This window comes from Phaenicophaeus curvirostris, chromosome W (assembly GCF_032191515.1).
Source record: "Phaenicophaeus curvirostris isolate KB17595 chromosome W, BPBGC_Pcur_1.0, whole genome shotgun sequence".
NCBI lineage: Eukaryota > Metazoa > Chordata > Aves > Cuculiformes > Cuculidae > Phaenicophaeus > Phaenicophaeus curvirostris.
Window position 1 is genome coordinate 1,416,056 of NC_091430.1, and position 14,995 is coordinate 1,431,050.

The 14,995-nt window shown below is 42.1% G+C and overlaps 1 protein-coding gene across 2 annotated transcripts in view; it reads right to left on the reverse strand.

Moving 5' to 3' along the window:
- Nucleotides 1-893: 893 nt before the first annotated feature.
- The window catches only part of LOC138732945 (Golgi phosphoprotein 3-like), a 60,830-nt gene continuing 46,728 nt past the window's right edge, over nucleotides 894-14,995 (reverse strand). Inside the window, exons 3-5 of one of the 2 annotated variants that reach the window (XR_011339344.1) lie at nucleotides 14,743-14,857; nucleotides 8,332-12,458; nucleotides 894-1,007 (exon numbers count right to left, since the gene is read on the reverse strand). Coding sequence is in view for 1 of the 2 variants with exons in the window: in XM_069879751.1 (XP_069735852.1) it covers nucleotides 12,034-12,458; nucleotides 14,743-14,857 (540 nt within the window). In the remaining variant the exon portion in view is untranslated. Of the gene's footprint in view, nucleotides 1,008-8,281; nucleotides 12,459-14,742; nucleotides 14,858-14,995 lie in introns of those variants that run through there. The other variant, XM_069879751.1, reaches the window with a different exon arrangement.

The window sequence follows — 14,995 nt, forward strand, 5'->3', positions numbered from 1 at the left end:
CCAAAAGATACTGTAACTACTCACAAACCATTTGTGATTCATATCAGAGTTCTTTGATACACCCAATACAAGCTCTACCCATCACAGACAGAGGTTCCATCTTTAAGAAAAATAAAGCTGATAAGTACTGTAGGCAGTTATCTTCTACGTGAATACAAAACTAAACAACAAACCCTCCCTCTGGAAGAGATTAAAGAAGGACAAACAATCCGATCTCCTTCTATGACAAAGTGACCCGACTACTGGATGAGGGAAAGGCTGTAGATATATCTTCTTGGACTTCAGCAAAGCCTTTGACACAGTTTCTCACAGCATTCTGCTTGAGAAACTGTCAGCCTCTGGCCTGGACAGGCGCACACTCTCCTGGGTGGAAAACTGGTTGGATATCCGGGCCCAGAGAGTGGTGGGAAATGGAGTTTACTCCAGCTGGAGTCCGGTCACAAGTGGGGTTCCCCAGGGCTCAGCACTGGGTCCAGCCCTGTTCAATGTCTTTATCAACGACCTGGATGAAGGCATTGAGTGCACCCTTAGCAAGTTTGCAGATGACACTAAGCTGGATGGAAGCGTGGATCTGCTGGAGGCTCTGCAGGATCCAAAGGGATCTGAACAGGCTGGACTGCTGGGCTGAGTCCAATGGCATGAGGTTTAACAAGACCAAATGCCGGGTCCTGCACTTGGGGCACAACAACCCTATGCAGTGCTACAGACTAGGAGAAGTCTGGCTGGAAAGCTGCCTGGAGGAGAAAGACCTGGGGGTGTTGGTTGACAGCCATCTGAACATGAGCCAGCAGTGTGCCCAGGTGGCCAAGAAGGCCAATGGCATCTTGGCTTGTATCAGAAACGGCGTGGCCAGCAGGTCCAGGTGTGGCGTATTAAACACACACGGACTCTGCTTTCATTTCAAGCTGAGACCAAGTTTATTGTTACAACCTCATCTTTATACCTTAGTGAAATGTCAACAACAGTCCTGCAAGTCCTTCATAAAAATTTCCACAGCTGTTCTTCTCCTTCCCAGCTCCTCGTGACCACTGTTATTGTTTCTATGCCTTCTTGTTTTTGCCACTGATGTTGTATTTTCTCAGGCTGGAGGCTAGCTGGTTATCAAAGCTCTCTGCAGTTTTATCTCCATAGGCTCTGCAGCATTCATGGTCATTCTTGCTCAGCATCTCTTCTGACATCTCCCCCTTTTTTGTTTTCATGAACTACTAATATTTGTCTTAACACTCTATGAATCAAGCTCTACACTAAATTAATTAAGCAAGGCACACAAATCAATATGCTAGAAAAAAATCAAGTAAAATCTTAAAACCTATCATGGCCATTTTTATAATCCAAGGTTCTATTCCAACAAAAAATCCTGCACGTGTATTCCACTCATTCTATATTTGCAATTCTTCTGTTAAATATTCTAAGGTGTTAATACTTTAATGTATAAATTCTGAATGATCTGATAAATATGTCAAAACACTAGATAAAGCTGCCAATGAGGCATTTGTTTGATGATGCTGAGCCAAAGTATGGTTTAAAATCATAGAAACATTCGGAGTTAATCATATGAATTTGCCTAATGTACATGGGCCTCCTGAAATACAGGAAGGAATATCTGCCCATGCTCTGTCTCCTCAAATAAAATACAGTTCTCTTGGTGATTGCAGGGAGATGTTGTTGGATTTGGATATATCTGCAGATATGTAATTACATCATATAATATAATTTCAACACACACTAAGTAAGGAATTAACATTTTATATAAGAGTTACAATTTTGTTTATATAACTAAAACATTTACTAAAATCTACTTTTATCATACCTAATAAAGAACATCATCTGTCGGCAAACTTACTAAACAGGTGCTAAATAGTTTGGTTGGAGTTGCTACCGACAAACACAATGAATCTTGCTGTGCTGCATTTGCTAGGGTTACCCAGATGTTTTCTTGGGATTGTGCGGGGATCCATGGAATGGTCGTTGCTCAACACGAAATTCCCACAATTATTGCAATGCAGGTCGCACACATCTATGCTGGCATCCATTGCAGCCCATGATCTGTAGAAACACAAGCATACCCTCACCCCCACGTTATTAATGGCCATGGACCTTCTCATTGTCTCGTTTCTAAATTACGTATCATTACTTTAGCTTTACTCATGATATCATTTGATTTCATGATAAAATGTCGCTCTATCAGGGGAATATTGTCTTGGCAAGGATTTAAAAAATTTAGAACATACATAGCTTTTAATAGTCTCTCTTGAGGGGCGTATCCCATGCTCCCCCTTTTTTGTTTTAACAACATATTTTTTAATGTACCATGAGCTTGTTCAGCTATGGCTTGCCATGTCGGTGAGTGAGGAATGCCCGTGACATGTGTGATTGCCCATTGTTGAAAAAAGGATTTTGTTATATTAGAAACATATCCTGGGCCATTGTCTGTTTTTACCTGTGTGAGTTTGCTATTTCCTTTAAAGATTCCTCTGTATGTGCTGTTGGCCATATTGCAATTGAATACCTGTCAATCGAAACATGTACATATCTCAATCTTCCAAATTCAGGTATGTGAATAGTATCTTTTTGCCAAATTTGTAAAGCGCTTAGTCCCCTCGTGTTGGCTCCTCTAGGCTGTAATGGTGTTATTTGTTGATAATCTGGGCATATTTTATTATGTTCCAGGCTAATTTTAATGAAATTTTAAGTTGCCTACGTAGTGCCTTGGCAGACTGGCGATAAGATTATGTGAATCTTGTTGTGCTTGTTGAATAATGTTTGGTAGCGGGCCCTGGACTGGCCCTGCTGTCTGTCTGCTATTCTGTTCCCTTCGACTATAAATCCTGGAAGTGATGTGTGACTCCGAATGTGCATCACGTAAAGTTCTGCTCTTCTAGCTGTGACTTGAAACCGTAACTGCTTTAACATTTAAAAGCAATCACTCATTATTTACCTGTTTTAACCATCCTCTTTCTATATGCTGCAGTACTCTGGCTACATTTTGTGAATCTGTAACTAAATTAAAGGGACTATGATGTCATTCAAAGGCTTTAGCACTGCATATAATTCCACTATTAGTGTTGATCCTTCTACTATATAAACTACACTTTATTTGCCCACTGTCCATTTTCTTTCCACGTTAGTACTGCTCTTCCTGTTTTTCCTGAGCCATCAGTAAATATTGTAGGGCCGTTAACCGGTCGCTCTCTACATAAGGGCTTCTGTTCTATTTGTAATGTTTGCAGAGAGGAAAACAATTTATGACTCGGTAAGTGGATATCAATAATTCCTGGATAATCTGTTAGAGCTACCTGTAAATTCAAAATATTTGCCATGCATCACTTAGCATATTCTTTTGTCATTGGGATATAAATGATTGTCAGGTCCTGGCCTAATAACTGAGTTCTTCTTTTTCTTCCCTTGGTGATTATTGTTGTAATCATTTCGAGTCTAGTTACTACTGGGTTTTGGGGTTAGTGTGGCAAAATATCCACTCAGTCATTCGTAATGAATCTTTTGAATTTTCCTCTATCATTGGCTCAATTATCCCTAAAGGTTGTCTGCACTAGGGCCCAGCGGTTGCTGATGAAGGACACTGGAATGCAGAGTGTTCTCACAGATTGGCATTCCCCTAGAGAGATAACACTGTTAACTCCTCTGGACTTCAGCAAAGAAGCTGAAAAGAGAAAAAAAAACTTCGAAAGGAAGGAGAAGCAGGCGGGGAGGAGGCACTCACACACATACAGCTGCAAGGCTGGGCTTTATCAATTTTTTTTTCTCTCTCTTTCCTTTTTTTATGTTTTGCTAGGTATTTTAAAACTTTTCCTTCTGAAGCCTTTCATTCCAAAGATCCCCAGGTAAATCTACCTGTTTGCTGGCTTAGTGGACATTTGAGATTGAAAGGTCCCAGAGATGTATTTCTAAGATTGATCAAAACCAATTTGTAAGTCTTACAAACATTTGAAGTACTTCAAACACACACACAAGACCACTCATTTCTCAGCTAGCTGAATACATTCATACAATGTTGGTTATCACTATTGGATCCACAATTTTTCGATGCTATGGATATTTAAACTACACACGGTACCGGGAACATACAACACTTAAAATATGTACATGCATTATCTAATAAGGCTTATATCAATTGTCTAACAAATATTTCACTTCTGGTAATTTTTTTTTTTTTTTTGTAGTTTCTGTGTTGATAGAATCACAGACTGGTCAGTTGAACCACAGCCCTCTGTCTCCCCATATGTGATTTCCTTCATGGGGTACAATTGCTGAAAAACAAATCAGCTGAGTGATTCTAGTGCCCTTTGATATAAAGTCAGGAGGCACAGGCATCCTAGCTATTACTTGCATTGCTCTCATAAAGTCAGCATCAGTCAATTCTGGTACAACAAGCAATCTTTGTAACAGGTGATGATGCAATTAACAGTGCACTAAGTCCATATTTGCATTCTCTAAGGCTCATTGTTTAAGCAAAACTTCTCTAGTGGTGATATTGCCTGCCTGCTTATTTAAGAACTCTTGTGGTTTGTCTAGAAAAGTCATGTAATAAATGCTATTTTCCAAATTTAACCCTTAATGTTCACTTCTACATAAGATGCTGAGTTTATAGGGACTAAGCCAAATGTATTTCAGGGATTCAAATGCTTGCGAGCCATGCTCTACAGAGTCAGCTTGAAACACAGCTGCTTTGAACAAAATTAAATACACTATCCAGCTATCCTTTGGTATTAATACTAGTGGAAATGGTGTTCATAACACTAGTGGAGACAGCATCCATACCCTTTCTTGAATGATTCCAGTACAGCCTGCATCTATGACCCCAAGTAAAACAAAGATTCCCAAACAAATTATTGATAATCACTCTAATTACAAGGCAGTAAAGCCACCCCTCAGTGGTCCTTTTACGTTCCGTGGTATTGTGTGAAGTGTGGATGATTGCAGCACTACTGCGATGGTGGTGATCATGTCTATCTAGGTGCTGCCTCTGGTTCTTGCTCTGAGGTGAGAGCTGCTGGTTGCCGTGGAGGCATCTGTGTCGGTACGTGCCTCCGAACCATGCTTTGCTCCTGGTTTTCTGACAATACTGTCCCGTTCTTATCCCATTTTGATTTACACCAACTGGCAAAATGTTTGCCCTTTCCACACCGAGGGCAGATTTTAGGCCTTCTCTCCTGGCATTGCGTGTGGCAGTCTCTTTTAAAATGTCTCTCCTTGCCGCGTCTATAACAGAATGTCTTTCTATCCCAGTTTACAGTCAGGGCAGCAATCATCAGCTGTGCTTGATAGGTAAATGATCCCAGCTGCTGTTGTAGGAGTTTTCAGACCACACCATATCTTTCTACTTTCATCATTAGGATTTTTGATCACTGATTACAAAATTAAGGCTTCTGTAACTGCTCAGTTGTCTACCTGCTGTTGAGCACATCCTTCATTCTGTCTATAAATGCCACATACAGGTCATACCTGTTTCAACTTTCCAACATCCAGTATCTTTATGAGTATTTGATAAACCAAAAAGCCGCACCTGTTGTAAGATCACATTATTTAAGCTGTCTTGATTCTTGAACTGCTACCAACGTTGTTTAATCGAGTAATTTCTTATTGTATCTGTTAACAGTCCCTTCTGTAATGCTGAAACTGCCTGGGTTTTGCGGTGGCAGCAGTGGCGGCGAGCGGCCTGCCCCTCAGCCCGGGGCAGTGGCCCCCCGCTGTGCAGAGAAGTTAGTACTTTCTGATTCTCGCAGCCCTTCGATCCCAAAGGACCGTCCTGTGAGCGCTGTAAATCCCCCGAGGCTGCTGTAGCTGCTCCAGTCGGGGCCGCGGGAGCTGGAGGGGTGGGGTGGGGGGCTCTGGAGCAGTTGGTACATTCTCTTTCACAGCTTTTGGAATCTCCTTTATCGCTTCGTCACTAATTAGTTCACAGCGCGGACCGCCGTCCCGCGCACAGATCACAGGCAAAGCTTGCAACATTTCAACTTCCCCGCGCCGCTGCGCCTCCCTCCTGGCTTGTGCCCCTCGGTCTGAGGGACAGGGGGGAGGTGGATCAGGCTCCTTGTCGGAGTCTATCGGACCCGGATCAAAGGGTTTGCCGGCCCTCCCGTCAGGGGGTGCAGAGGCAAGCGCAGCCAGTTTAGGGGGGTGGGGGGTTAGTGCAGTTGTTAACGATCCTGCACTCGGCTCGGAATTATCGCTCTGCTTTTTAGAGCCAACATGCGCCTTTAATGCTTCAAAAATTTTCCACCAGGAACCAAGAAACTTAGTAGCTGATTTCAATAGTTCAATTAGACAATTGTTGTCATATTTAATCCCTCTCTTGGAGAGGATATGTTGGAGGAGTTTCACTACTGCTTGTTCGTCTTTCAAAAGCATGGAACCCATCCCCTCCCCCAACCACCGCTACTTGCCTGCAGTGGATCTTTGACTCTGGAGTCTTCTTTATTTGGACATGCGTCTTACTCCAATCTTCAGCAGTGCCGGAAAGTCATCAGCAGTGCCGGAAAATTTCAATCATCAGCAGTGCCGGAAAAAGTTTTCAGCCGGTCCTTCCACCCTCTACCGCATCTTTAGTCGTTCAGAGCAACTTCGGCAGGTAATCCGAGGGTCCCTGTTCAGGCACCACTTGTTGACAGGAGCATCACGAAATCAAACGCAGAGATCAATGTGATCAGCGAGTGTTCACTTTATTGAGCTTAGCTGTTTCTTTATAAACCCTTTTTGGTTACATAACTGGGTGCCCACAAGGGTATCTACAGTGTATTATTGGTTAAAGGTAGCTGTCCATAAAGCTATTACTAACATATTATTGGCTAAACTACCACACATGCTAAGAAACCAAGTTACACTAAAATTAACTATGTTGATAGTTCTCTTTAATTGTTTTTCTTTCAGCTGGCACTCGTTCCCACTGAATTAGCTGCTGTATTCCTTTCAGCTGGCATTTGTTTATCTTTTGGCTCTCTGTTTCAAGGCCTTGTTAGAGTTGTTCTGTATCACAGCATCCAGGCCTTCTTCTCTGTAAAATGTTCCAACAGGGAGGCTCTGTAAAGGGTTCTGAACAGGCTGGACCACTGGGCAGAGACCAATGGCATGAGGTTTAACAAGGCCAAATGCCGGGTCCTGCACTTGGGGCACAACAACCCTGTGCAGCTACGGACTAGGAGAAGTCTGTCTGGAGAGCTGGCTGGAGGAGAAGGACCTGGGTGTGTTGGTTGACAGTGACTGAACATGAGCCAGCAGTGGCCCAGGTGGCCAAGAAGGCCAATGGCTTCTTGGCTTGTATCAGAAACAGTGTGACCAGCAGGTCCAGGGAGGTTATTCTCCCTCTGTACTCGTCCCTGGTGAGACCGCTCCTTGAATCCTGTGTTCATTTCTGGGCCCCTCACCACAAGAAGGATGTTGAGGCTCTGGAGCGAGTCCAGAGAAGAGCAACAAAGCTGGTGAGGGGGCTGGAGAACAGGCCTTATGAGGAATGGCTGAGAGAGCTGGGGTTGTTTAGCCTGGAGAAGAGGAGGCTGAGGGGAGGCCTTACTGCTCTCTACAACTACCTGAAAGGTGGTTGTGGTGAGGAGGGAGCTGGCCTCTTCTCCCAAGTGACAGGGGACAGGACAAGAGGGAATGGCCTCAAGCTCCGCCGGGGGAGGTTCAGGCTGGACATAAGGAAAAAATTCTTCACAGAAAGGGTCATTAGGCAATGGAACAGGCTGCCCAGGGAGGTGGTTGACTCGCCTTCCCTGGAGGCGTTTAAGGTGCGGGTGGATGAGGTACTGAGGGGCATGGTTTAGAGATTGGTGGGAATGGTTGTACTCGATCATCTGGTGGGTCTCTTCCAACCAGGTGGTTTTATGATTCTATGATATGCCTGTAACGCTTCAAAAACATTCCGCCACAGGCCGAGCAACTTAGTAGCTTAGTTGAACTCCGATCTTATCCCAGGCCTCTTGATTGAATGCTGAGCAAACGCCAAAAGATGGCTCATGATCCCGGGCCCATGTCAAAAGCGATTTAAGATCACTAATATCTAATGTTTGGTTTTGATCTTTTAGAATATGTTTAAATAAGTCAATTACATCTTTCTGTTCCTGGGTTATCGTGTTCCCCATCCCCTTATCGGCAGCTCACCTTCCGTCCAGTGGGCAGGTGTCTGGCGCACACTCCAGACTTCGTTTCAGCCCCTCCAAATGTTCTGCCGATTGTACGCCACTGGACTGTGCTCCTAACTCAGCCTCCATTCAGACCCGATACGGGCAACATTTGTGGCGTATTAAACACACACGGACTCTGCTTTCATTTCAAGCTGAGACCAAGTTTATTGTTACAACCTCATCTTTATACCTTAGTGAAATGTCAACAACAGTCCTGCAAGTCCTTCATAAAAATTTCCACAGCTGTTCTTCTCCTTCCCAGCTCCTCGTGACCACTGTTATTGTTTCTATGCCCTCTTGGTTTTGCCACTGATGTTGATTTTTCTCAGGCTGGAGGCTAGCTGGTTATCAAAGCTCTCTGCAGTTTTATCTCCATAGGCTCTGCAGCATTCATGGTCATTCTTGCTCAGCATCTCTTCTGACATCCAGGGAGGTTATTCTTCCTCTGTACTTGGCACTGGTGAGGCTGCTCCTTGAATCCTGTCTTCATTTCTGGGCCCCTCACCGCAAGAAGGATGTTGAGGCTCTGGAGCGAGTCCAGAGAAGAGCAACGAAGGTGGTGAGGGGGCTGGAGAACAAGTCTTATGAGGAATGGCTGAGAGACCTGGGGTTGTTTAGCCTGGAGAAGAGGAGGCTGAGGGGAGACCTCGTTGCTCTCTGCAACTACCTGAAAGGAGGTTGTGGAGAGGAGGGAGCTGGCCTCTTCTCCCAAGTGACAGGGGACAGGACAAGAGGGAATGGCCTCAAGCTCTGCCAGGGAAGGTTCAGGCTTGACATTGGGAAAAAAATTTTCATGGAAAGGGTCATTGGGCACTGGCAGAGGCTGCCCAGGGAGGTGGTTGAGTCACCTTCCCTGGAGGTGTTTAAGGGATGGGTGGATGAGGTGCTGAGGGGCATGGTTTAGTGATTGATGGGAATGGTTGGACTCAATGATCCAGTGGGTCCTTTCCAACCTAGTGATTCTATGATTCTATGAAAAGGGACTATGAAAGACACTTTCAGTCTGAAGTGTGTTTCATGTAGCTTTGATTTTCAAAGCCATTTTAAAAGTTTTGTGCACTCAACTTGCTCCCAAATACTCCACTATTTTTACTGACTTTTCCACCTAATTATTTTTCTCTCCTCCCAAACTGCAACAGAAAATGAGAAAACATTACGGGGGTGAGAGAGAGAGAGACCATGAAAGCAGTGAGTTAGCATACACTATCAAGTGCAGAAAGTATTCTGTAACTTGTCAAATATGAGAGTAACACAGCAATTTTCATTTTCCTCCCTCTGCTTAAAGCAATAACATTTTGAAAATATTTAAAAGAAAATGTCCAAAGTTCATGCCCAAGCACCTCAACATTTTAAACACAGCATCTTACAACTGAGGGAACACCGTTTATCTTTTTATTTGTAAACCAAAGTTTGAAATACTTTATAATGTACTTTTAATTTAATTTTTCTAAAGAAACTTCATTTAGGAACTGAAAGAACAGTGTGCCACTAAATGTTAAGGACCATATTTTAAAAACCTTTATTAAAAAAAAGGTTGTACAGGTATGATGAATTTAAGTTGTATTTTAAAGTTAACTCCTTAAGCATCTAAATGATTTAAAATGAAGTGCAAAATTGGAAGTCCAGTCACAGATGTGGCTGTAGAGTTGTGCTCAGGATAACAAGAGGTCTACCCATGACAGGCACAGTTGCACACTCATAATCTAACTTAAGTCTGTCTCAGCCATGAATCCCTCAGATCTGAGTGACACAACTGATTAGGTAAGTTTTATCTACTTTATGTAAACTCTCCCTTTCTAGTAAGAAGGATATTAACTAAAGCTTTCAGTTAAGCAATAAAACCTTTCTAATTAGCAAAAAAAAATAAAAATTACATGCTTGCTCTGTTTCAGGCACTTTTAAGATTATAGTTTATTTTCTGTAGGTAGAAAGCTAGTATACAGACTAAGGGATCTGTTAAATTTCAACTCTAGTTATATACCATATAGTATTCTTGCTCTGAATATTAACCAAAAAAAGTTTCTAAACACCTGTAAGCCCCAGTATAAATCTTCATTCTTATGAGAAAAAAAAAAAATCAATGCTTAATTTGTTCAATGTATGATTTTTACACTGTGAAACCAATGGGAGATAACAAGCAGTGGCAAAGAGGTAATACATTTTAAAAAGCCAAAGTATTATATATATTTTTTAACAATATTATGCCAATCAGCATAATTGTATATAAAAAGTTAAAATATAGCAGTGTCCCATTTACAGAAATTTTGATCATCTGAACTGCAGTCATTACTTGCTAACCATTTATATGCAACACCTGCTGGGACTGACTTTTTGGTTATAAAGTGTAAAATAGATTACAAGGTTTAAGAGACAAACATTAATTTGTGTCCAAACAAAATTAAAAATTGCACTCAAGAACTGTACTGGTCACAAGCCTCTTCCATAAGGGGGTGGGGAAGAAAAATAAAGTACAAACAATGATAGGAAGTGGTGTCTTTCTATACACTAATTATCAAAGGCAATGCATAGACTGAGAATATCTGGATGGCAAACTCTGTAGACACTGGAAACAGCTTTCACATACATGCTCTTTACAGGAGGCCTTTATTTCCAGTAAATGACGATGGCTGATAGCAAATAAGGGTCACCAGGTATACAACTAAGTAGATCTTGCAAAATACTAAGATGGGGCAGTTGTTTATATGCAATTTGAACTATATACACAATATAATGGAATGTATCCCTTCCACAACTGGTTTATGAAACAAATGGGAATTTCTGCACTAGCCTTATGACTCAGCTATCTATCTAATGAAAACATAATGTACGCAAGAGACTTGCATGAAAGTTAAAATTTGTGGAGCATTTTACAGGAACCATTGACAAACCTGCTTAATGGCATTTCTGCTTTTAAAATAATTTTGTTAGATAGAATTGAAGCAATGTCTGTGTATAAAATCGTGGAGACATTTTACAGAGAAGAAGGCCTTGATGCTGTGGGAGTTGTTGATACCAAGCAACTCTGACAAGGCCTTGAAACAGAGAACTGAAATATAAACAAAGGCCAGTTCTGTGGGAAAAAGAGACAGCCTTCTGATAAACAAAAGCCAGCTGAAAGGAATACAAGAGCTAGTTCGGTGGGAACAAGTACCAACTGAAAGAAAAACAAAGGAAGAGAAATATCAACATAGTTATTTTTAGTGTAACTTGTTTTTTTAGCATGCCCAGTAGTTTAGCCAATAATGTTAGTAATAGCTTTATGGACAGCTAACTTTAGCCAATAATACACTGTAGAGACCCTCGTGGGCACCCAGTTATATAACCAAAAAGGGTATATAAAGAAACAGCTAATTCAATAAAGTGTCTTCGATCCATCAGATTGAAGTCTGTGCATTAATCCCCTCATAAAATGTCCTGACAGACATTTCAACATTAAGCTTTGGTGATTTTAAAAGGATCTTTTTTGATCTGTTATGAACTGTACTGCAGAAGTATTGATGCATGCACACATTTGTGTCAGCTGAGACTAGCAATCCACTGCATGCACATTTCCCCCTTGAGGTGCTTTCCATGTTAAACCACTTCAATAATAGTAAGATGAAAAATAGATTAAACAAAGTATTTCAGATAACTCAAACTGAATAGGAAATAGAATGCCAATATGGCAGTAAAATCTTTTTCTGTTGTTTTTTAACAGGAATATCTCTTGTACCAGCAGAATCCTGTATACAGTATAGATACACAGAAAAGGAGGGAATACACCACTTATAATTCTCATTAAACAAGAGTTGATTCATCATGTAAGAAGGTACAAATTACAGAAAGCATGAATAGTCAATAGAAGAGAAACAACTGGTTTACATGAATGGAGAACACTGCAGGCTGAACGCAGCTATTTTGTGAAAGCTGCTACAACAGCCCACAGAATCTCATTTGTGTTGGTTTTCATACATTCAACCTCAGGGTCTAAATCCAGAAGCTGCCGCACTCTCTTTGTGGCTAAATCATACTGCTCATCCAAAAGGGGGGCGAAAGCGTTCTCCAGAACATCTGAAGCATGGGCTAAATAAACAAGTGCCAGCAAGCGCTTGTCCATGCGGTGAGGGTCATTCACCCATTTGTCAAGAACTGCTTCTTGAACCTTCTTGATGAGGCACTGTTTGATATTGTTGTTGGTGAGAGGGTGTGTAGTCATGTCAAAAAGAAGGAAGTTCTGTTTCTCTGTTGTCAGTACACCTTTTTCCACTAGATTTTTAGCTAACCGTTCACGGACATTTCGCAATTGGTAGTGCAACTTCAGTGGGTTCCATGTTTCACCTAAAAAAACAAGAAAAAAGACAAGAGTCAGGCAAAAGTTTAAGCTGTACTATTAGAGTGATTCTCCTCCCTGCTGCAGAATCAGCTGACAAATTCATATAGCTGACTATTATACTGTTATTGTGCTCATGTCAGCATTTCTCTGATCTTTGACCTACTCAGATATATGCATACAGGCAGACACCACAAGAGCATCTTTGAGGAGGTTCATTGTGCACTTAAACTTTGGACAAAATGCTACATAACCCTCATAGAATCATAGAATAGTTTGGGTTGGAAGGGACCTTAAAGATCATCCAGTTCCAACCCCCTGCCATGGGAAGGGACACATCCCACTAGATCAGGCTGCCCAAGGCCCCATCCAACCTGGCCTTGAACACCTCCAGGGATGGGGCAGCCACAGCTTCCCTGGGCAACCTGTTCCAGTGCCTCACCACTCTCATGGTGAAGAAATTCTTCCTTATGTCTAGTCTAAATCTGCCCCTCTCCAGTTTATACCCGTTCCCCCTCATCCTATCAACACAAGTCTTTGTGAACAGTCCCTCTCCAGCTTTCTTGTAGGCCCCCTTCAGGTACTGGAAGGGCGCTATAAGATCTCCTTGGAGCCTTCTCTTCTCCAGGCTGAACAAGCCCAACTCTCTCAGCCTGTCCTCATAGAAAAGGTGCTCCAACCCTCAGATCATCTTTGTAGCCCTCCTCTGGACCTGTTCCAACAGTTCCATCTCCTCCTTATGTTGAGGATTCCAGAACTGGACACAGTACTCCAGGTGAGGTCTCACAAGAGAGGAATAGAGGGGCAGAATCACCTCCCTCGACCTGCTGGCCATGTTTCTTTTGACGCAGCCCAGGATACTGTTGGCCTTCTGAGCTGCGAGTGCACATTGCCAGCTCATGTCGAGCTTCTCATTGACCAGCACCCTCAAGTCCTTCTCTGCAGGGTAGCTCTCAATCACATCACCCCCATCCTGTACTGAAAACAGGGATTGCTCCGACCCAGCTGTAGGACCTTGCAATTGGCCTGATTGAACCTCATGAGGTTCTCAGAGGCCCACTTCTCCAGCCTATCCAGGACCCTCTGGATGACATCCCGTCCTTCCACTATGGCAACTTCACCACTCACCTTGATGTCATCTGCAAACTTGCTGAGGGTGCACTCGATCTTGCTGTCCATATCATTGATGAAGATATTAAACAGCACCGGTCCCAGTACAGACCCCTGAGGGACACCACTAGTCACGGATCTCCATCGCGACTTCAAGCCATTGACCACTACTCTCTGAATATGACCATCCAACCAATTCCTCATCCACCATGCCATCCACCCATCAAATCCATATCTCTCCCATTTAGAGAGGAGGACATTGTGGGGAACTGTGTCAAAGGCTTTACAGAAGTCTAGATAGATCACATCCGTCGGTTTACCCATGTCCACTGCTGCGGTCATCCTACCATAGAAAGCCACTAAGTTGGTCATATAGGATTTGCCCCTGGTGAAGCCGTGCTGGTTGCCATTAATAACCTTCTATGATTCTAAGAAGGCAGAGAAAGCAGGAGGGATTTTGCTAATTTTTGAAACTTTTACTTATCTGTTGTTACAAGAAATAGATTTAGATAGGCGACTTCAAGTCTCATTATCCCCTACCTTCCAAAGTCATAATTTTGACAAAACAATTGACATTTAATATTTTTGGCAATAATTTATTCAGTTTACAGAAAGAGCGGTGTGCAAAGTACTCATCTTGAAGACTTTGTTTTGAACAAGTAGAAGTATCTAATAATTGAAAATATTTGTTACACTTCGACAATTAATGGAAAAATGGAAAGAACTCCTGACTCTTTATGACTAATGGTCAAATCACCCTCAATTTTTACATCTGAATAGTGAGCTCCTTATCATCTTTCTTTATCAAAAGATATGAATACTGAATCCATACAGCTATACTCCAAACTTCCACTAACTCTCATTTCCAATTACAGAGAAAGGCAGTTATATCTCCAGAGTGCAGTCCTGATTTACTTCAGAGTCAGCAGAAGACACCTCCTTCACAGAGTAGAGATGTTCTCGGACATTTCCACCTAGATCCTTTCTGTACCAAGTCAAAAGCAACAGTTACTTATATTTGATTAAAGGCTACAATCAACAAGAGATTACTCCAGAGGAAAGACTAATTAGCTTTTTTGTATACTTCTTCCCCAGAATCTTAAAGTATAATCTCTAGTGATGCCAAATAATTAGCTTTACTGGAGAAGGGGGGGAAGCAAATACATTATGTTCAAGGCTTACCACTAAGCAGTTCAATCCAATTTTGTACTGTTTCAGGAGGTTGGGTCTCTTTTATGTGTTTCAGAGCTTCATCAAGCAGAACATCCCCTGTAGGAGCATCTGACTTGCAAATCACCTAGGACAGAATAAAATGCAGTCAGTATTTTGAGTTAATTCATATAAAATAAACATCCAACAATAAAACCTGAAAAAAATCTACCTGTTATCAGAACTGAGGAAATTTTTAAGGAGTGAGGAATCTTCTCTAAGAATA